Below are 21,466 nucleotides of genomic sequence, written 5' to 3'. Positions count from 1 at the left end.
ATTTTATAAATTACTATTCCCAAGGAAATTGTGAAAAATGTTGGAAAGTACTGGCTAATAGAATAATCAATGAAAGAAAATGGAAGAAAAATTATTAATTAAATCAATAAATAAAATACAAAATTTTTAAATTTTGCCTTTTTTTTTCACATTATTTTCTTCGTCCCCTTAACCCATAAACGGCATCGTTTAAAAAGAGCCCAAGGGACCAGAGTGCCATTGTCCCATTCTTGTCCTTAATTTTGAGGTTTCTGCTTCTCTTCACTCTGCAAAAGCCCCTTTGAAAGTTTAAGGCGCGCACTTCTTTTCTTCCCTTTCACTGTTTCAAATCGCACCCATCTTAAGGTTCTATTTCTAAATCTGTTTCCGTTTGTTTGAAATCTCTAATTATATTGTTGAGCTAATTACTGATTGGATTTGATTGTGCAGGGAGGAAAATGGATCCAAATTCAATTAAATCAACTTTGTCTAATCTAGCCTTTGGCAATGTAATGGCAGCGGCTGCTCGCGATTATCAGAAAGTTTTGTTTCTGAAACTGGGTCCTCACCTGTTAACATTGCCAAGTGAATTTGATGTTTGGTTGCCTGCAATTTTGGTTGGGAGATCTCTTTTCTAGTTTAAGCTCTCGGTTGTTTTAGCAGCTTGGCATCTGTTCTGTTTTTGTGCTCATGAATAATTGCGGGGTAGATTAAGTGACAAACATTCTCGTTTTGATAGGTCTTCAATAATTTTAATACTAAAAAGCGGCTATTTTGGATTAAGGAAAGGAGGGGTCTAAGTGATTTTCTTGGTTGGATTCTTTGTGGTTCAGAAGTATTAGTGTGGTAGAAATTATCTTGCTGATTCCGTAGGAAGGGAAAATTTTTAATCCACTAATAATTTAACACATAAAATTTGTTTTTGTAGACCCAAATGAGAATGTAAGAGCAAGTTGATTCATTTTCATCATTCATTATGGTGTCATTTGACTTCACAATCACATTCTGATGCTGCAGGAATTGATTGCTCAAGAGAAATCACAGACATCAAGTTCTCTCAACCAAGCGGTTGACCTCGATGAGTTGATGGATGTAAGTTTTGATGATGCATATAAATTGTTTCTGCATTACCATGCAAGTATTGTTATTTTTTAGAAGTGTATGCCGTTTGATGTTTAGGATCCTGAGCTTGAAAAACTGCACGCAGACAGGATTGCAGCTCTCAAGGTAATAAGTTCAATACACCTTAATATACAACATGCATGTTTACTTTTGGTGTGAGCTTTCTGAAATTGGTAAAGTATTTGCCATAGGATTTATTTGAATAGAAAGAAGCTGAAAAAACTAGAAAACCTAAAGAAACAAGGACATGGGGAGTACAGGGAGATAAGTGAGGGGGATTTCTTGGGTGAAGTTACTGGCAGTGAGAAAGTTATTTGCCACTTCTACCATAGGGAGTTCTATCGGTGCAAGTATAGCTTTTACTTAAAATTCTCTCACAGACACATGCATGAGCATGCACTTTTGGACATTTTTTTATGCATCAAATTTATGTGAACATGTTGATTGATTATTCTAGAATTAAGGATAAGTATTTCAAAGCTCTTGCACCAAGGCATCTTGATACCAAGTTCATCAAGCTGGATGCAGAGGTCACTGATTGACTTTGGTTTTAGTTATTACTGATGTATGAATATGATTTGCAAATGAGTTGTCTATGTTGTTCTAACAATTCTAATTGAACTGCAGAATGCACCCTTCTTTGTTACCAAGCTTGGAGTCAAAACTTTGCCTTGTGTCATACCATTCAGGTCCGGCAATCTTTATTGCTTTTGTTGTATAACTCATATTTATAATATTTTAAAATGCATACCGACTTTGTTTGTTTGATTTCATCAAGTACAGAAGGAGAATAGAAAAGTTGAAATCTAATTACATGCTAATCTTCATGATTATAGCATTCATTAGTCTACCTATATGCTAAGCAATTCGAACTAGCGATAGGCCACAAACTCTGCATATGCATCATGTTGTTGTGATCTTATATTGAGATTTTGCATCAATATTGAAATTAGAAATTTACATTGTTTATGAAAAACATCATTATGAAAGATTTACCAATTTTTGCTCAGGAAAGGGATTTCATTGGTTGGCTGATTGGGTTTCAAGATTTGGGAGGAAAAGATGATTTCACCACAAAATCGCTTGAGTTTCTTCTTATAAAGAAAGGTAAATGTAGCAATTTATAGTTCTCATTATTGGAAAAGTATCTAAACCATTGTCTTACAGGTATAATTAGTGAGAAGAAAGATAATGAAGAGGATGAAGATGATGATTATCCTGACAGCAGAAGCAGGATAGTAAGATCGTCCGTAGACCCCGACTCTGATTCCGATTGAAGAAACTGCAGTTTTATGCCTTGTTTATTATTATTATTATTATTATTATTATTATTATTATTATTATTATTATTATTATTATTATTATTATCATCTAAATGTGTGATTGTATCTTTATTTGTTGCATCATCTATTACCTCTACAAAATTTTTTTTACTCTAAATCAAAATTAGTGAGACAAGTACTTAGTTCTCAGGCTACTGATATTTATCCCTCATCCTGACCAGAATACAGTGAACATCAGTATAGGAACTATGAGTTAACAAAGATTTAGAAATTCCCATATGAATGCCAGCCAAATATATTTTCCTAAATAAGTCGGGCTATTTGTCTCGCCAATATTATTTTTTTTTCCGTATATAATTTTTTAAAATATTTCAAAAATAAAAATACAACTGTGAATATGGAAAATTTTCTGGAGATTTTTTATATTTTACCCCATAGGTTGTTATGGAACCGTCATGAGGCATTACAGTGTCTAATCGAAGGATATTTGCTCGAATTGCGAGAACGGTAAGGTTGGATTATTATCAGTGTGTATAAAAATAGTCTATCTTTATTTATAATTATTAATGTTTTGTTTTTATACTTAATTTTTTAATATATTTTATATATTATTTAATATTTTTACCTAAATATATTTTAAAATCAATTACATATTCTCTTATAATTTTATTGAGTTAAAGTAACAATGATAAAATGACACTCATAAATTATAAAATTAAAAAATATTTAAAAATTTGATATGTGTGATTTAATAAAATTTAGATAATAATTAAAACATTATGATTCTAAAATTGCATTAAAAAATTCTTTATCTATTAATTATCAAGGCCACAAATAATCATTTTCTAAACTCTTTTATTTTGATTTCTTTCCCGGGAAAATGGGAAGAGCATGAAATGAAACCGTTAGATTATTGTACGGGCAAAATAGCTGTTAGGAATTGGAGTGAACGCATTTCCTCTCTGTTTGTAAGAATTGCTACGCCTAAAAACAGCAAAAATTGGAATGGAGACTCGGTCAAGAAGATCAAAGAGGCAAATATTATTGCCAAAATTTGTCCACTCCTTTCGCTTCTTGCGCGCCTCGCTCACATTTCCCCCCTCATTATTTGTATCCTATCTCCCACTTTCCCTTTTCCCTGCAGAGGTACTCTCTCGCTCTCAATCTTTCATTCTTATTTTGTGGGCTGTCCTGTATTTTTCATCTGCATTGTGCCTTTCCAGGCACTGGACTAAGGGCTGTGGTTGTGGCGTTCTGGCATGAGTGCTTGATTTTGCTGCACTTTTTCTGTGTCACCTATTAAAACCACAAACAATTTTACGCTTCCCACCAGATGGCTGCTGTCTCTGGTCCTCCATCTCCCACAACAGGTTTTCTTTTCTTTGTTTTTCATTCTATGTGCCTTTTGTCTATCATTTTGATACATGGATAGTGTCTTTTTTTTTTTTTTTTCTTTGCAGCGTCTGAGATGGAGCATCTTGGGGATGAGAAGAAAACAAGGATTGAGTCGTTTAAACAAAAAGCCATCAATGCCTCCAATAAATTTAGGAATTCTTTGACCAGAAGGGGTAGGAGAAGTAGCAAAGTAATGTCCATTGAAATTGAGGATGTCCACGACGCAGAGGAGTTGAAGGTGGTTGATGCTTTCCGCCAAGTACTTGTATTGGAGGAACTCCTACCCGCAGCACATGATGATTATCATATGATGCTCAGGTTTCTATCCTTATCTTGTTCCTATTTTTTATGTTCTCTTTCAATGGGTTAGTCCTGATCTAGCTTAATTTCTAGTTGATTTGATACTTATGGTTTATTGACCCATGAACTTAATATCTTCCCATGAAATAGATTTTTGAAGGCAAGGAAATTCGATATTGAGAAAACAAAGCAGATGTGGTCTGACATGATTCAATGGAGGAAGGAATTCGGTGCTCACACTGTCATGGAGGTACTGATCTTAGAAATGGATGGTTTTGAATTTGGTTCTGTCATTTGTTTGATTTTTTTTTTGCTATGTATACTTTATGAATTTTTATTTTCCTCTTTTTGGCCCAAATTATAACGTGCCCCATCTAATGGAGTTTTGTAATATGTTCTTTAAATTTTTTTCCTTCAAGGATTTTCAATTCAATGAAATCAATGAAGTCTTGCAATATTATCCCCAAGGGCATCATGGTGTAGATAAGGAAGGAAGACCTGTGTACATTGAAAGACTGGGCCAAGTAGATTCCACCAAGCTATTGCAAGTTACAACAATGGACCGTTATGTCAAATACCATGTGCAGGAGTTTGAGAGAACTTTTAATGTCAAGTTTCCAGCTTGTTCACTTGCAGCAAAGAAACACATTGATCAAAGTACAACCATCTTGGATGTCCAAGGAGTGGTATGTGGAACTATTAAAACTGATATTGGTTTACTAAACGATAGCTACAATCTCATATAGAAATGTAATTAAGACAGTTATTATAATGGATCTTTAAAATGACCATTTAAAGTATCAACACTGTGCAAAATGGTACTAGATATTAGAAAGTTCTTTAGCTTGCATGTCCTTGACATTTGTCTTCCTTTTTCTTCCCTTTCATCATCATAGGATAACTGTTTCATTAATTTTTATTCTTAAATTGATGCCTACAGGGCCTCAAAAGTCTTAACAAAACAGCAAGGGATCTTATCACTAGCCTTCAGAAGATTGACGGTGACAACTATCCAGAGGTACTAACTTCTCCTTGTTGTCTTAAACTGTCGGGCCAGAACTTTTTGGTTAGTTTCTTTCTATTGCTGTTTTTACAGTTATGACATGATAGTGATGTCATGCCAATTGCTGCCTTCTTTAGACCTTGAATCGCATGTTCATCATCAATGCCGGTTCTGGATTTAGAATGCTGTGGAGCACTATTAAGTCTTTCCTTGACCCTAAGACTACAGCAAAGATTCACGTAAGCGTATATATTCTTATACCAAATTACTAGAACTTATCTAGGACAAATAACTAATTGGGAAAGAATATTATTCACCAGGTTCTTGGCAATAAATATCAGAGCAAGTTACTTGAGATCATTGATGCCAGGTATTATACAATATCATTGTCATGTTTCTTTTTCGTCTTTCTCATGATTGTCTTGTTTTTTCCAAGTTATGGGCCTTGTTTTTATCTAATGTCTACATTTGCCCCATGTTTTTTTTTTCCTTCTCCTTTGTCTGTTTAAACATATTTATGTGTCTAATTCTTCTCCTTCTCCTTTCTTTGCCGCCTTGCCTTTGTACCAGTGAGTTGCCAGAGTTTTTGGGAGGTAACTGCACTTGTGCTGATCAAGGAGGGTGTATGCGTTCTGATAAGGGCCCTTGGAAAGACCCAGAGATATTGAAAGTGATCTGCAATTATTCCCATATTCTTTTGTCTTTTCACTACATTTTGATTGATCATCTCATTTGATTTCTTCTTCAATCAGCCGTCTTATTTGTTTCATCACCCTGCAGATGGTTCAAAATGGTGATCATAAATGCACGAAGAAAAGTGGGTCTCAAAATCCTGAGGAGAAGACAATTGCTGAGGATGAGACTGTGAGCTCCAAGGTCTCTCTCTATTTCTCCAAGTGGATAGGCAGCTTATCTTAACTCTCTGAATTGTTTTCCTTCCTTAATGGCTTTTGCCACTTCTTGTTAACCACCTAGCTTACTTCATATGTAATTTACACAGGGACATGAATCTTCCATGGAGGTGTCAGCTCCAAATGTTCCAAGTTTAGAGTATTCACAAGTCGCACCTATCCTTGCACAAGTAAGTTTAGCAGTTTCCTGCAAATCTTGTCAATTTTATAAAATTTAAACTTCTTAATAAGAAAGCAGCAAAAAAATGGCTTACACCAGTTAAATAGTTAGTTTAATGCTGCTGGCTTTAAATAATCTGTGAGACTTGAAGCAATTGCAATACATTTAGTAGTATGATGAATCACCCAAGTTGAGTAAACAGTGTTGTAAACAAATACAAATGTGGGAATTTATAATGACCAATGCACCAATTTTTTCTGGCTTTTCTCTTGAAATCTTTTATCTACAACTCTACATTTTTGCATGAGGGATCATAGATAGATATATCAATAGTGTGAATATGATGCTCATCAATAATGAAGTCACATTTCATTTATTATGTGTCGATGCACATCCTTATTCATTCTTGTTGTTTGTGGGTTATAGTGGTAAGACTGTATAGAAACTCTTTGGCATTTTGGCCCCACAAGCACTTCAAATGTTTTTAGTTTACTAATTCTTGTTTTTCTAGATACTATGTATTCCACCTGTACAATGCGGAGCACCAGTTCTAATGGATTTTATGTCTTCAGATTTTCTTTTTATGAAAATTATAATACGCAGGTGATGCAGTCAAGGAAAATTAGATTTAGAAATTATTTTTATTTAATTTTTAATTGTAAAATTAATATACTTCATCTTGATTTGATGTTTTAGTTAGGAAATTTAATTAGGAAGTGGTATTTTAATTATTTAGGAATTTTATTGTGTAGAATTTCTTAATTATTGTTGGTTTCATATTCCTAGTTAAATTGGTTTAGTATTTTCTTATTTTGGAATTCCTAATCCTAGTAGTAGTAGGATTAACATTATATTATAAATACCTATGTCATTTAGGTATATTATTAGAGAGCTTATAATACTCCCATTGTCCCATAAAGAAAGGTTTATTTCCCTTTTTTATTTGTCCCAAATTATAGGCCACTTTTCTTTTTGAAACAGTAGTTTATGTATTAGCTTACTATTGTGCCCAATTTAATATGCATTGAAAAAGTAAAATCTATTAGTTCCAAGAATAATTTAGTAACATAATAGAGTAATATAAGTGGAGGGTATATTAGTCAAAGACTAAACAAAATTTATTACTTTAAATATATTAATTACATTTCTTAATCCACATGAAAATAGAAGTAAAGCTATCTTTGTGAGGCGGAGAGAATAATAATTATTAACAATTGAGAATTAATAAGAAGTTATTCCATTCACCTTTAATTGTTTTATTGGTTCTACATCAACAGGTTTCTTCAAAGTTTAAGGACTATGGCCCTATAATTGAGAAGACTGTGGATATGACTTGGGAAAAATTGGCAGAAGATGATAAGTATGTTATTTCCAAAGGTACATTTCTATTCCTTTGGGATCTCACATTAGATGTGGAGTGTGCGTGTGTGGGGGTTATATAGGAATAAAAACTCTGTTAAAATTGTCATGGTTTTAACAGCGTTCCATTTGTGTTACTAACCTGTGTGTGCGTGTGTTCTATCTATTGACAAAAAGAAAGGCACTTGAGTGAAAACAAGGGAGAACTGAGTGTCTCGGTATAGCCCTGGTTGAGGTACATGAATGAGTTGGGCGTGCCCAGAGACTGATCCTTCGAATCTCACATTCGATGTGGAGTGTGTGTGTGTGTGGGTTAGATAGGAACAAAGACTCTGTTAAAATTGTCATGGTTTTAACAACGGTCCATTCCTATTACTAACGTTTGTGTATGTATTCTATTTATTAACAAAAAAAAAGAAAGGTACATTCCCACTTATTTAATTGCATACACAACTCATTCAAGTCATTTTGGCTTGTGTTTTACCTCCTTTCTAATGACTTCCATCAGATATTTTTGTTCAGTGATTGCAAGAGCAACTAGAGAGAAATAGTCATGTTCCTGAGATTACATCTGATGATTCCTTTTCCAAAGATTTCCTAGAAATGAAGAATATTCAGCATGCTTTTAGTTTATTTTGATGATTAACTAATAGACAGACCCTCTGGAATCTGCATCTTGGATACTCTGTAGTTTATGACATATGTTGAGAAAAACAACACTTGAATGCAGAAGAAATGTCTTATATATTTTGGAGACCATTACTTTTTAATTGATGAAGTAAGTGGAAGGACATTAGTTAACCGTTTATCCCAACTCTCATCTTGCTAAAAAGTATTTGTTTTCTTTTTAAGGAATCATGAAATGGAGTTATTCCTTATTTTCAGGCCATCAAAATGTCATAACCCAGTTTATGCATGTGCACCAAAATTAAAGAGATCGTGTTTATAAGGCCTAAAATTTTGGGTCATACCCTTCCCTGTGCAAAATGATGTTCTTACAACTTTTCAAGTTAATATCATTCTTGCTGCATTTTTTTTTTTCTTTCTAGATGGAAATAATATATTCTTAGTTTCCGTAACTTGCAGCAGCAGAATGTTACACTAAGTATGATGGTTGCAAGGTTCCTGAAGGAACGGGCACTCCAATTTTTACTGGTGTCATGGCTTTTGTTATGGGCATTGTCACCATGATTAAAGTAACACGCAACATGCCCAAGAAGCTGACCAATGCCACCATCTATTCCAGTCCTGTATATTGTGATGAGATAGAGGTTAAAGACCGAGCAAAGCAGTCACTTGAATCTACTATCTCCAGTGCAGATTACATGACTGTCATCAAACGCGTGGATCAATTGGAAGAGAGAGTGAAAGTTCTGAGCATGAAACCTGCTATGACACTTGAGAAGGAGGAGATGTTGAATGCTGCTATAAGCAGGGTTGATACCTTAGAGCAAGAGCTTATGGCAACCAAGAAGGTACTTGTTTCCATGAATTTCTTATGTGTCGGATTGAACTCAGCAGTGGCAGAAACTCAAGTTGGCATAGTTGCAACCAACATTATATTATTACATATAACATTAACTTGCTGTCTGCAACAATTTTCTTAAAACATTTATTACTTTATGATTTTTCGAGAGCATTAACTTGTTACTAACAACCAAGACCTGTGTTTCTGTTTGGCGTAACAGTTATCCTTTTATTTTGCCTCATTCTCTATTTAATTGTTTTTCAAGCCTTCCAAATTGAATTAATGCCGTCACAAATTAGAAGGAGAAGGGAAAGTATTTATATTTCTTTTATCTGATATTGCTCTACCCTTGCAATCAGTAACTGCTGCTTCTCTCTAGAGTACTAGATACAATTCTTAACGATATAAAAACAGAACTAGAAAACTGAAATACTTGAATAGAACTTTTTCTGATTTCCTTCAATTACTCTTCCTTGTTCAGGCTCTGGAGGACTCATTTGCTCGACAAGAGGAGCTCGTGGCTTACATTGAGAAAAAGAAGAAGAAGAAGAAGCTGGTAGGAACACTGCAAATATCATGACAATATTGCTCAAAATTTTGTGCATTAGCGCTAGAATTTAAGGAACTATTTCATTTGCAATATTCTTTGGCTTGTAAATGCAGTTCGCCTGGTGAAGGAAGAACACTGGATTTTTGGAGTTGCAAAGAGAACTGTTGGTGAGCTGATTTTCTGTTTTCCAGGGCCACCCGGAAGCAATCTTTTTTAATGTTTCTTGTACAAAATAGAAATCAAAGATTTTGTCCGGAAGTATGATATCCTTCCACAATCATCTGCAATGAATTCTGGCATATTACATATCTATTCCAATTGTCAATACAAATTGTTGAGTATATATTTTAGATTTATATATTTTTTTCGAGTCTGTGACCAAACACTAATCTTTGAGTATTGTGTCAGTTATTAGCACTTAGCAGCATGACAAAGAGGATCAGCAAGCAGTTTTTAAGAAACAAAATGATGAAAGCATGAATATTTTCCCAAGAAAATGGATAACACACCAGAAAATTAAAAAATTTCACTTAGAGAACCTTCCTTCTCACACAACCTTGAGCCTAGCTAGCTCTTAAGTATGAAGTCTTGAACTTTCATAATTTCAGCATTATTTTTTCTTATATACATCAATATTCAAATTCCACCACCGTAAATATTGAAGAATGAGACACAAGATAAGGGTACAAGGCATAACCCTCTATTTAAAAGATCTCTCTTCGGTTGTCCCTTCCCATCTTCCTCGCTTGAATTCTGTTGATAACAAGAAGTTCGATGATGGCTGAAAGGCATATTAATGAAAGAAATGCAATATATGATGTCTAAATTCTTCTATTAGGAAAAAAAAAAATGTTACTAATAGTAAACTAAAATTTCTAATGAGATTAGTTAGACTCGATTAAGTAGCTAAAGACATAATTTTCTTGGCAGATTCAGGTTTTGAGTCTTCTATCCCCAATTTCATATTAAAAAAAATTATAATGGAAGAAAGAGACTAACAAGCCATGGGAAGAAGAATTTCTTACCACTTGCATTGTTCTGGTTGGCTTGCTGTTTGATGACCTCATGTACGGCACACTCAATGTCTGTTTGGAACGAACAAGGACTAACATAAATTATTGAGGACAACAAAGCCCACTGGATCACTAGAGTAGTTAAGGGAGCATGCACAAAAACCCTATCCTTAACCTCTTCCTCATTGAATATGTAATCTATCGATTATTATGGGGCACTTGAGGAAAGAATATGAAATCATCGAATAATTATTTCATCATCATGAAGTAACTATTTATTCTTCATTTACGCGTGGAATAAATTCAAGATTATATAATAATTATTCAATGTAAAATATCTAATCAAAGCGAAGAATAGCTATTCAATTTGTATATCATCTCCTACTGAAACGTTAGTACCGTACGTGCTTGCACTACTACAGATTAATATGAATCGAGCGCATTGTATGTTAAAAGAAAAGAAAACATATAATTAGCTTATTCCATTTCCAAATTAATGAGACTTAAATTTGGGAAGGGATCATAAATGTGTTATCATCACCTGCACTTGGTCATGAAGAAATTGGATGTACCCAATAGCTTCTGTCAATACAGATGCAGTATCTGTCTGCAAGTATAAAAGTAGCCAAAAAAAAGGCAACATAAGTGTATGGACGTATTTATATTATAATTCCATGTCTTTATCAAACAAACTTTAATATATATATATATATATATATATATATTAATATAGTACCTTGCCATAAGGTGCCACCAACCTTTGAAGAGTTGCAATCCTTTCTCTTAGTTTCTCCTTTCTAACCTAGTTAAAAACCCAACTCGAAACTAGATAGCTAGTACAAAAATTTATATACAAATTCCAACTTGAGGAAAAAGGAGATCATAATGAATATTATTTCTTAAGAATATTACCTTCAATTGTGGGCATGAGGATCGTGACGGTGGCTGATGCTCCTTTTTAGCTTGGACAAAACTGCTAGATCTCTTTTTTCTCTGAATTGCATCTTCAAAGGCTGAAGCCTTGAAATTCAAAGCAAAATTCCAGTTTAGAAATTATAGGAAATATATATATATAAAATTAATGACCAACTTCATAATTTTGATAAAATCACCAAGGACTTGATTAGATGGGCAATTAAATAGAGGTCAAGTTGAGATATATACTATTAAGAAGATGAACAAGTAAGAACTAAAGATACCCACTTTGTTTGAGCTACTTGCAGGACTACTTTCTTTAAAGAGTTCTCCCATGAAATGACCAAAAGTAGTATTTTGTGAAGCTTGTTGGCTGGAACTGGCGCTGGCAGCATCATATTTAGGGATTAAAAGTTCCACAGCTTGCAAGTTTAAGTCCAAATCCGAGTTTGAGATATTTATACTTGGTAGAATATGGCTGAAGTTATATCTGCTAGGAGTAGATGATGATGATCTTTCCAAAGTACTTGTGCAGTTTTGCGGATTATTATTAGACTGTAGCTGATCTACTCCAGGTGAAAGATGTAGTTGTGTGATATGGTGAGCAGAACAGAAGTTGCTGAGCCAGTGATTTTCACCAAGATGATCGCGATGATAAGAATATTGCTGCAGCAACTCATTGGCAGATTGTTGGCTGAAACAGCGGGGTGCAGCAGCTTCACAGAAACTCATCAAGCCCGCAGGATACATGGAACCTCTATTTGGTTGCCAAGACTCCCTTCAGGAATTTGGATTATATGCATAAAAATATTTATTCAGATGGATTTCAAGCATGATTATATTAAAATTAACAATAAATCTCATCATCATCACCACTACTTGAACCTGTAACAAAACCCTAGAAAATTAACTACATGAGAAATTTTTTTAAGAAAAAGTACAAAAGAGTTTCATGTTCTACAAGAAACCCAATTCTCTCCTTTTCTTTCAGTCCCTATATATCCTCCATACTATTGCATGAAGCTAGCACTGAAACTAAAGGAAGTATAGTCTCTGTACTTACAAAAAGATGTCTGGGTTCATGTCTTTGGTGCTTGAAACCTTGTACTCTGGTTGAAATAATAAAGAAGAATAAGTTCCTCCATACTGTTCTCGGAGCTGGTGCTGGGAATGGAGATTCGCAGGCTCCATAATGTAAATATTTTTTTGAAGACTTTGACAATCCCAAAGATGGGTGCAATATATGTTAATAAATTTGTTTGATAATACCCACAAATTAATGCTCGAGTCTTACCTCTCTTCCTCTCTGGTTATACTCTTTACTTATCCTCCTCGTCTCAAGCCTCAACTTAATAAAGTAGCGAGCTTACATTTTAAAGATGGAAAGAAAGAAAGGAAAAAAATAAAAAAAAAGCCATGTCTGTGTCTCACTTTTTTATTTTCAACAAGAAACTTTGTGCACCTTCCCTTGTTCTAAAATACTATCGCAGCTTACACCCCGGCAGGTTAATTAGCTTAGTAGTGAATGCAGCTTTCAATTTAGGTTAGGTGCCCAGATCAAATCTTCTTTCCTCTTCTTTGTAAATTAATATTAAAAACAATAATTACTCTACTTTGTTATATTAAATAATATTGTACCTTACATTTCATATATATATATATCTTTTAATTTTACTAGTAGCCATTTATTGATTTAGATCTTTAAATTTAAAATAAAATGAGTGTAATAGAATCGATAAAAAATGAAATCTAAGCTAGACTCGTTAAAATTAATACCTGTTATATACATGTAACAATTACATGGAATAATTTTTCATGAGACATACTCCAAGAGTAGCACTAGCATAGGATTATCCATCAAAGAAGCATGAAAGCTAAGCATTTTCGGTAGCTAATTATGAAGCATATAAAGCCTTTATATATATATAGCATACAAACAGAAACAGGGAAAGTAGTGTACAGTAGTAACTGAGGCGTGGTTAGTGGTTACTTTTATGTTTAGGTAATAATTAATATGGGGATTGTCCCAATTATTGCAAGAAAGCATTCGGAAGATTTTATATATGATTTCATCTGAAGTTTGTTATTACTGTTGAAATTGTTATTAAAAAAAGTTATTTTTTAAATATATTAATTAAAGAGTATTAAAAAATAATTAAAAATTAAATTTAATCAATTTTAATTATAAAAATATTAAAATAATAAAATAACTTTTTTTAAATTATTTTTTTTAATTATATTTAAAATAATATTTTTATTCAGATAAACAGTTTCAGACTTTAAAACTTGATAACAAATAGGGCTTAGGTCAACTGGAATAATTTTACGTAACCTATATAGTCTGTCTAATGACCCACTTTTGCAAAATTAGGTACCGATTGGGATCCACGTTGGATGCATTATGCTTAGACACTATTCATCCAAATTGAGTAATTTAATGCTTCAACCTGTGTTTAGAAATGCAGATTTTTAAAATTTTAATTTATTCTTTGCAAATTAATTTATTTAAATTCTATAATATAAAAATTAATTACTGTACTTAAGTACCAAATAAACACTAACCGATGAACCATCTGCATATCCAATAATACTAAAAAAAACAAATATGTACATGAGAAAAATAAAAAAAAATAATTATTTAATTAGTAATAAAATATTTATTTAATAAATAAATAAATAAAAAGGTAATTAAGTAAACAGTGCCATAAAGAGAATGAAAGTCACAATGAGAAGAAGGGGTTATTAATTAATTAAAAAAGTTTGTTATGGAAGGAATTTAATGGCATTAAATTGCAAAGAAATGTATTTATTAATAAGAAAGCCATGAAAAGGAGGTCTAAAAAAGATGGTTTGATTAAAAGATGTTTCAGAAGAAGACAAGGCGTGGGATCCTAAGGAATATATGCTTTCCTTCCTCTCTTTTTTTTTTTTTTTTTTTTCCTCTCCATGCGTAACCATACATAAATCTATATATAATTTTTTTTTTTTGTTTTCCATTAAATTTGAATTTCATTTTCTTTTTTATTCATTTATTTTATTAATATTAAATTTATTATATTATTAGTTATTTATTTAACGCCCATTACATCACTGTAATAGTGCTTAGAATTTCATGTTGTGGCCGTAAAGACCTGGGTTCGGATCCCATCCCACCCAGCGGCCCATTTGCGGTTTGGATTGGCCCGTTCAGAGGATGAATCCGATCCATAGAATCAAAGACCTTGAATTGGATTGCAGGGTCAGTCATCCGTATCCAACGGTTTTGGTTCTGTCTCAGCAGTCAGCGTAGCAGGACTAACCTCAACTGGGCAATTAGCTATCCTCATAATACAGTGGGAATCGACCAATTTCGAAGTAAATCAAAATAATTAATAAGTTAAATTAATAATAATAATAATATTAATAATATTAATAGATTCGAATTAAAATAAGAGTTGAAGTAATTTGAATTAGAATAAAAATATTAGTTCAATTGATTTGTTTAAGCTTATTTTGACAGATCTTTTTAATTGTTATATTTTTATTTTTTTTGAAGCTTTTATAAAATACCTTTTAAATGTATTTTTAAAAAAGTCCATAAAATTAATAAAAATTAAGAAGATGGAGTTGAGTTTTAATCATCCTTATTATCTAATGACTTAAAACTGTTCAACAGAGATAAATGGAGTTGGATCTCAAGTGATTGGGTGAGGTCCATTTGAGAATAACTAGATTACCCATGGAATTACTTTTTATTATTTAATTTCATCGTTAATTTTAATTTAATTTATAAAATATTAATTAATATTAACGATATATAATCTCTCGTCGATTATAACTAATTGATTTATGCTTTGAAATCTTTTTTTTTATTTATAAAAAAAAAGGAGCTTTGAATTCTTAAATATTTTTCCATTTTCTTTAATTAATCTCATCAAATAAAGATGCCTTCGTACACGATATTTAATTTGGGCCTCTCATTATCATAGTATTTTTTTGCTTAACCCAAAAAAAAAAAAAATTAATGGTCGATGTTCTTGATTTAGTCCAATTTATAGTAATAGAAAAAATTTCATGTGTAAAAACCACAAACCTTCAAGATATCAAAATATGAATAATTCACGTATTATTAACGGTTTACACTACAATATAGATAATATTTAATCTTAACATGTTAATGTAAGAGTCGATCCAAATTAGATATATAACTTAAAAATTATACCATCACACTTTGTAGTTAGTTATTTATATATAATAAATTTTTAAGTTACTTATTATATATAATAATTTTATACATTTAGAAGGATGGATAATTTTTTTCTCAACCCTAATTTAAACCAAATTCTTTAATAAAAACTCATATTTTTCTGTAGAATTTATTCAGTAATAGTTGATTGTGACAGAGGTATGAGTATGATCAATGGTCGTGCTAAACCAACGATTATATTTTTAAATTTTTCCTTTTTCTGGTACGTGAATCCCACAGTTAGTACCCACAGAAACCTCTTTTCCTTCTTACCCTCATCTTTTGTTGGATTTTAAGCCTCCTCCTCCACTTTCGTCCTTTCTCCTTGTGGGTAAGCCCAAGGTTCTAATCCAATGATAAACCCATTTTCCTTATTCAACAAGATTTCTTCCTCTTTGAAACTCTTTAAATCTTCCTTCAACTTGCTCTAAATATTTATATTTTGATGCTTAAGATAATCTTGTTCTTGATGATCTTTGAGAACCATATGTCTCCTGTACTCTGTGAAATCCTCCTTTCTGGATTTATGATAAACTCCACTCTCAGGCTCAGGACCCATCTTGTTCAATCTTTCTCTGTTGTCTTCCTCTATTGGTTCTACGTCTTTTCATGAACTCTCAGCCGGCCTCCTTCTTAATCTACACTTATCTTCAATTCAAATCAGTTCCTGGGTCCTGCGGCTCTAGTTTCTATTTCAATCATCTTTTCAGGCTTGCTTAGTATTATTATTATTGCTATATTTTTATGGCCTCTTCCAGTGGGGCATCTGCAGGGTCCAGCATCCAGAGGAACTGAAACTCTGAGGAGGATCTGCAGCAGATCATGGATCAAAGAAAACGTAAAAGAATGATATCCAATCGGGAATCAGCACGTAGATCCAGGATGAGGAAGCAGAAGCGCTTGGATGATCTCATGGCACAACTGGGTCAGCTCGAGAAAGAAAATCATGAGATTCTTAACAGCATCATCATCACCTCTCAAATCTTCTCGAACATTGAAGCTGAGAATTCAATACTCGGAGCTCAGGTAGATGAGCTCAGTCACAGATTAGAGTCTCTCAATGAGATCATTAATCATGTGAAGTTGAGCAATGGCCTAATTATCAAAGATGAACATGACGATTATTTCATGAATCCATGGACCAGTTATTTCCATGGGAATCAGCCCATCATGGACATGGCCATGTTCTGATTATTCTTTTCGTGGGAATTTTCTGCTTGTTAGGTGGTGTAAGTGTAGGTTATTCATAAATTTGTGAGGTTCTCGAAGGTGTCCAAGATTGGGCTAATTATTAAGTGTATTCAGTGCACTAAAATAAAAAATAGTGCTCCCTCTCTCACAGAAAGTGAGTCCTTTCTATTATATAGGAAGTGGGTACACATGATTGTGAGAGAAGGTGTATGTGGATCGGGTACACCTAATAATTCCTCCCAAGATTGTATCAACAATAAATGCTGCTGAAACTTGTAATTAATTAGCTAAAGAATAAAGCTCGTAAGCAATGTCCATAGCCCTGCAGCTTCGTTCAATATATCGATTCATAGTTTGACGACGGATTAATAGTTTGATCATTCAATATTTGTTTCTTTTTATTATAAAATAAAAGATTAGACTGATTAATGTTTATTTGATTCATGAGATTAATTAATTAATTAATTAATTAATTGAAATGTATACATTATTAAAGCTTTGAGCTTTTAGGTTATATTATTTTATTTTGTGGAAATAATATAATTCAAATCTTGGATTTTTTAATTAATTAATTAAATTTTAGCACAAAATAATACAGATTTATATTATAGATGTATATTAAAATATACTTATATATTGGATGATTAAAAATTGCTGACGCGATAAAATTGAAGGTAAAATTAAATTGATTGAGTTTAATGGACACTTATTTTGTGATAATATTATAATTCCGTAAGTCACGTATTAGACGTCGTCTAGTAACGTCCTCAACTCAGCTTATTTTCTTGTCGTTGACGTATTAGACGTCGTCTAGGATCCTCACGTTGTTCAGCAAACAGAAAAAATGTGCTCTGAAAACCCTAGAAAATGGAGGTTCACATGGGAGACCCAATCTCACACCCCTAATCTCAAACTATTCCTCTTCGATTCCCTAACAAAATCTACAATTCATTGCAGAAACCTCGAGGTCCAGCTAAATCTTCCACAATCTCATCTTCTTGTGAGCTGGACTGGAGAAGGTACAGAGAAGCTATCGCTTACGGTTCCGATTCCTAAGGTTCTGATCGACCCCGATTCTCCGGTGACTTTTAGAGCCCTCGATGATCACATTGAAGTTAAGCTTGTGTTGCTTCTCCCCGTTGATCACCCCATGTTTTCCGACTTGAGTTTAAGCGATGATGGAGAGAATAGTGAGGTTTTGGATTCAGTAAAACCACTGGATATGGACTCTGGTAAGCTTATGTTATTGGTCATTGTATTTATGGTTGCTTTTGATTTGGTTTATTGAATTTCTTAGATTATGCGCCGTTAAATTCATGAGAATGCTTATAAAAAGAACAAGAAAATGATTTTTTTTTTGGGTCGTTTTCGTGATATTTTCTGGTTATTTTGTCCTTATCATGGTTACGTTTGTTTCTGACTAAGTGTGTTAATGTGTTATGAGCTGATGCCATTGCAATTGTCGTTGTCTATTTTTATCAATGCTTATTGTTTCGTCCTTCTGTTTTGGACTCACCATGTTTACTTCTTACTTATCTTGCTTGTTTGATTCAGATTTGAAGAGTTTATCTTCAATGGAAGGAGTGCATTTTTACTGCAGAAGTTGCTCAACTAGATTGACTAGAAGTTGCATCAGGTGAGGTGCTTTTTCAAGTTTAATCCAGTTAAAGTCATCAACATTTAATTCTTATTATTTTGCTTGATTATGCGTATTTCTTATTGTGTTTTTTTTTTGGCTTATGGCCATCTTATGTTCAATTGTTCAAGGCCCAGCGCATAATTTTCTCAAATTTTGTTATGACTATATTAATTGACATTCTGAAACTCCATGGAAATTCTACATGATTGCCTATGGATCCTTTATTTTGGCTGTTTAGCACCATTGGATTCTTGTTTATGCTTCTTTGAGTAGTTAACGTGCACAAGAATTTGGCATCACTTAAATATTTCCTTTTACCTTTTCCTATTCTTAAAATTTCAGTTCATATGTAGACAGTTCGTGGAAATGCCATCAGTTAACTGGCGAGAGATGGCTGACAACTGGTTTGGAGCTTGCTGTTGTTCATTTGGAGGTGTAAGTGAGAAGCTGGTAAATAGGTTCGCAGATGCTTATACATGTGCAAAGGGCATGTGCTTGTTAACTTCTACAGCTGTTATTCTTTGCAAGGATGATCTTGTAGGTTGTAAATTTACGGACTGGGATGGAATTCAAAGGCTTGAGCCCAGAGAGAATTTTGCTGGTCAGAATGGTTTAAGTGAAGAAGCAATGCTAGATTTTGGATCTAATCTTAGAAGAGATGCCAGTTGTGATAGTCATAGTGAGAGAGTGGATGCTAATGGGACTCTGAGGTCTTCACTTCTCAACCTTAATAACCATGCTGAGAACATCAAATGTGAAGTTAGGGAGGAAGAACCTAATGCTAATGGATTATTTTGTGTGCCACCAGCATCAGATCTCTCTGAAAATGTAGCATCAGAATCTGGATTTTGCAATTCAACACATCCTGCTCAAGACTATGTTGATGTAAGCACACATGAGGTGTCTAAACTTTCATTAGCGGACCAGAAGACTAGTAAAGCTTTGGAGGCCATGGCAAATAGGAGATCTTTTCTTAATGGGTTTCTTGGAAATGTTTTTATGGCTAGATCTTATAATCTTTCTACGGATATTGAGTGGAAACATTTTGTTTGCCCTCACTGTTCAACTGTTCTCGGAGCTTATCCCTGTGCTAACGGTGATTTCCCTGTAGATAATGGAGTTAGACTTTTGAAATGTTACCTTTCCACTTCTTTGTCAGTTGGTAGATCAGATGACTTATTCAGGTTAGCAAACAGTGATCTTCAATTTTGCTATTACCTTTAATATAATTTTTGCATAACAAGTTTTTAATTTTTTTTTATGGAATAGAGCAAATGACCAACAAAAAATGTAATCATTGTGTGCTACTTTGTTTTTTCAATTTTGTTAAATTCTTTTAATTTTATCGTGGCAAGAAATTTTAACATTGATAACCATTGTGGCCAATTTAGTGGAGATTACAGAAACGAACATGTGAAGCCAACATAACAGGCTTAGTTGGCCCCAAAAAAGATTATTTTAAAATTGCTTTGCAATGCTGCTAATACAGAATATGATTTCAATAAATTTTTTCACGATTTTGATTTTCTTTGGGAAACTTTAACTTTTCATATTGATGTGATAAAAAGCATGATGGTTTTTTTAATAATTTATTTTTCTTTACTCGTATTCATAATGTTTGGAAGTGATTCTCCTTCCTGGTAGTGCCTTGCAATGTTATTTTCATTTCCACCATAGATTTGATGCTGAAATTAAAAAACCAAAGAAAATAATGAAGTTGGTTTTGGGTTGATATGTGAGTATTAGATATTTATGATTTTGCTATTTATAAAAATTAGTTTGCTCATTGTGGACAGGAAATATACTTTGGAGAAAATGTTCGCAAATCAACTAATGGAAAGTGCAAAAGATGAGTTGTCATTCCGGACTGTGGTCAGGGATTTGACAACCAAATCTCCCATGCTGCAAGTAGTTCTTTTAAATCCTAATTCATGGTACTGCACTGGTAACTGTTTAGATGCAGAGTGCAGCGAGAAATCAACATTAAAGTTGGATCTGCTCCCCATTATCAAGCTTCTGTTTGCTGATTGTAGCAACAATAAAGAATCTCAATTAAGGTTAGTGATTAGTCAGCTGAGCTCTTTGTTTGCTGATTACACTTTCCTAGTAGCTGAAGAAACCTCTTAGATGCTTAGTCTATTGACATGAAATGGAGGTATGAATCACCTCTTGTTATTGGAGTAATGTTGTCAATAGTCAATACCTATGCATGTATTTATGCACATGCATAAATGTTGTTAGGCAGAGTAAAATTCTCCTTGTGAGTAAAAATAATGGTCATATTTTACCTTGAAACGTTTAAAAATCTGGTGAGGATAATGACTTAGTTCAACACCCACACCCTTTCTCCCTCTTTTGTCCAGTAAAACATTGAATTATGTGCAGGGTGTTAGAAGATTGGATAACAAAGAATCTAGCAGATGAAGTTTTCATGTTGCCGCATCTAATAGAAGAATTGACTGAAAACATCACATCAAGGAAGGATCTACTTCCACCATCTTGTAATTTCTTTGAGGGTTTATCCCTGTCATTCATGCTGAGGTAATGCTTAGCTATTCTAATGGCTTTGAACTTCTATTGGATCCAAGTGGAAGATTGGAATGGAACACATTCAGAAGTTATGGTATATTAAATGGAAAGCTTTGACAGAAGTGAAGAATGTATTTCCATCTTGTTCTTCTGTTTGAGTCATGATGAACAATTTCACCCTCAGTTTTATTATGTAGAATCATTGTGAAAGCATTGGATCTTTTTATGAGTTCTAGTAGATGAGCAATTACCAAAGTTACTTGAACCGGTTGTTGAGACAGTGCATGCTGAGGAATATGATTTTTTTTTTTAATGAAAATCTTTTGTTCCAAACAAGCTAATTTTGTGAAATTCAATTGCTCCGAACAAGCTCGAATGATAAATTGCATGTGAAATAAATAGTTAAAACGTTATCATTCACGAG

The 21,466-nt window shown here is 33.2% G+C and overlaps 5 protein-coding genes across 7 annotated transcripts; 4 read left to right on the top strand and 1 right to left on the bottom strand.

Annotated features, from left to right (window-relative positions):
- The first annotated feature begins 187 nt into the window (after positions 1–187).
- On the top strand, positions 188–2,564 carry LOC110668532 (thioredoxin domain-containing protein PLP3B). 2 transcript variants are annotated; one of them, XM_021829823.2, is made up of 7 exons: positions 188–345; positions 430–596; positions 997–1,071; positions 1,159–1,206; positions 1,729–1,790; positions 2,112–2,208; positions 2,269–2,564. In XM_021829823.2, exons 2-6 carry the CDS (start codon positions 438–440, stop codon positions 2,134–2,136), a joined length of 369 nt encoding a protein of 122 aa, XP_021685515.2. In that variant the 5' UTR covers positions 188–345; positions 430–437; the 3' UTR covers positions 2,137–2,208; positions 2,269–2,564. The 2 variants fall into 2 exon arrangements, with proteins under 2 accessions (XP_021685515.2, XP_021685516.2); XM_021829824.2 differs by having other exon boundaries at positions 430–684.
- A 486-nt stretch (positions 2,565–3,050) lies between these two features.
- LOC110668531 (phosphatidylinositol/phosphatidylcholine transfer protein SFH12) lies at positions 3,051–9,886 on the top strand. 2 transcript variants are annotated; one of them, XM_021829821.2, is made up of 15 exons: positions 3,051–3,530; positions 3,608–3,754; positions 3,845–4,097; positions 4,230–4,329; positions 4,499–4,765; positions 5,020–5,097; positions 5,220–5,321; positions 5,403–5,452; positions 5,653–5,752; positions 5,863–5,958; positions 6,083–6,163; positions 7,431–7,530; positions 8,602–8,987; positions 9,462–9,536; positions 9,644–9,886. In XM_021829821.2, exons 2-15 carry the CDS (start codon positions 3,718–3,720, stop codon positions 9,653–9,655), a joined length of 1,737 nt encoding a protein of 578 aa, XP_021685513.2. In that variant the 5' UTR covers positions 3,051–3,530; positions 3,608–3,717; the 3' UTR covers positions 9,656–9,886. The 2 variants fall into 2 exon arrangements, with proteins under 2 accessions (XP_021685513.2, XP_021685511.2); XM_021829819.2 differs by having other exon boundaries at positions 3,052–3,530; positions 8,599–8,987.
- A 127-nt stretch (positions 9,887–10,013) lies between these two features.
- Positions 10,014–12,898, bottom strand: LOC110668543 (transcription factor bHLH110). The gene is made up of 7 exons (XM_021829846.2): positions 12,522–12,898; positions 11,747–12,236; positions 11,456–11,563; positions 11,280–11,345; positions 11,085–11,150; positions 10,556–10,615; positions 10,014–10,283 (listed from the first exon to the last, which is right to left on the bottom strand). The coding sequence occupies exons 1-7, from the start codon at positions 12,647–12,649 to the stop codon at positions 10,167–10,169; spliced, it is 1,035 nt and encodes a 344-aa protein (XP_021685538.2). The 5' UTR covers positions 12,650–12,898; the 3' UTR covers positions 10,014–10,166.
- Positions 12,899–15,928: 3,030 nt separating this feature from the next.
- On the top strand, positions 15,929–16,959 carry LOC110668507 (bZIP transcription factor 11-like). Its single transcript, XM_058137874.1, has one exon. It carries the CDS (start codon positions 16,506–16,508, stop codon positions 16,872–16,874), a length of 369 nt encoding a protein of 122 aa, XP_057993857.1. The 5' UTR covers positions 15,929–16,505; the 3' UTR covers positions 16,875–16,959.
- A 672-nt stretch (positions 16,960–17,631) lies between these two features.
- On the top strand, positions 17,632–21,307 carry LOC110668529 (uncharacterized). The gene is made up of 5 exons (XM_021829816.2): positions 17,632–18,106; positions 18,429–18,510; positions 18,867–19,697; positions 20,310–20,570; positions 20,899–21,307. Exons 1-5 carry the CDS (start codon positions 17,719–17,721, stop codon positions 21,056–21,058), a joined length of 1,722 nt encoding a protein of 573 aa, XP_021685508.2. The 5' UTR covers positions 17,632–17,718; the 3' UTR covers positions 21,059–21,307.
- Positions 21,308–21,466: the final 159 nt, after the last annotated feature.

Source organism: Hevea brasiliensis, chromosome 16, assembly GCF_030052815.1.
Source record: "Hevea brasiliensis isolate MT/VB/25A 57/8 chromosome 16, ASM3005281v1, whole genome shotgun sequence".
NCBI classification, from domain to species: domain Eukaryota; kingdom Viridiplantae; phylum Streptophyta; class Magnoliopsida; order Malpighiales; family Euphorbiaceae; genus Hevea; species Hevea brasiliensis.
This window is presented reverse-complemented; position numbering and strand designations above follow the sequence as displayed.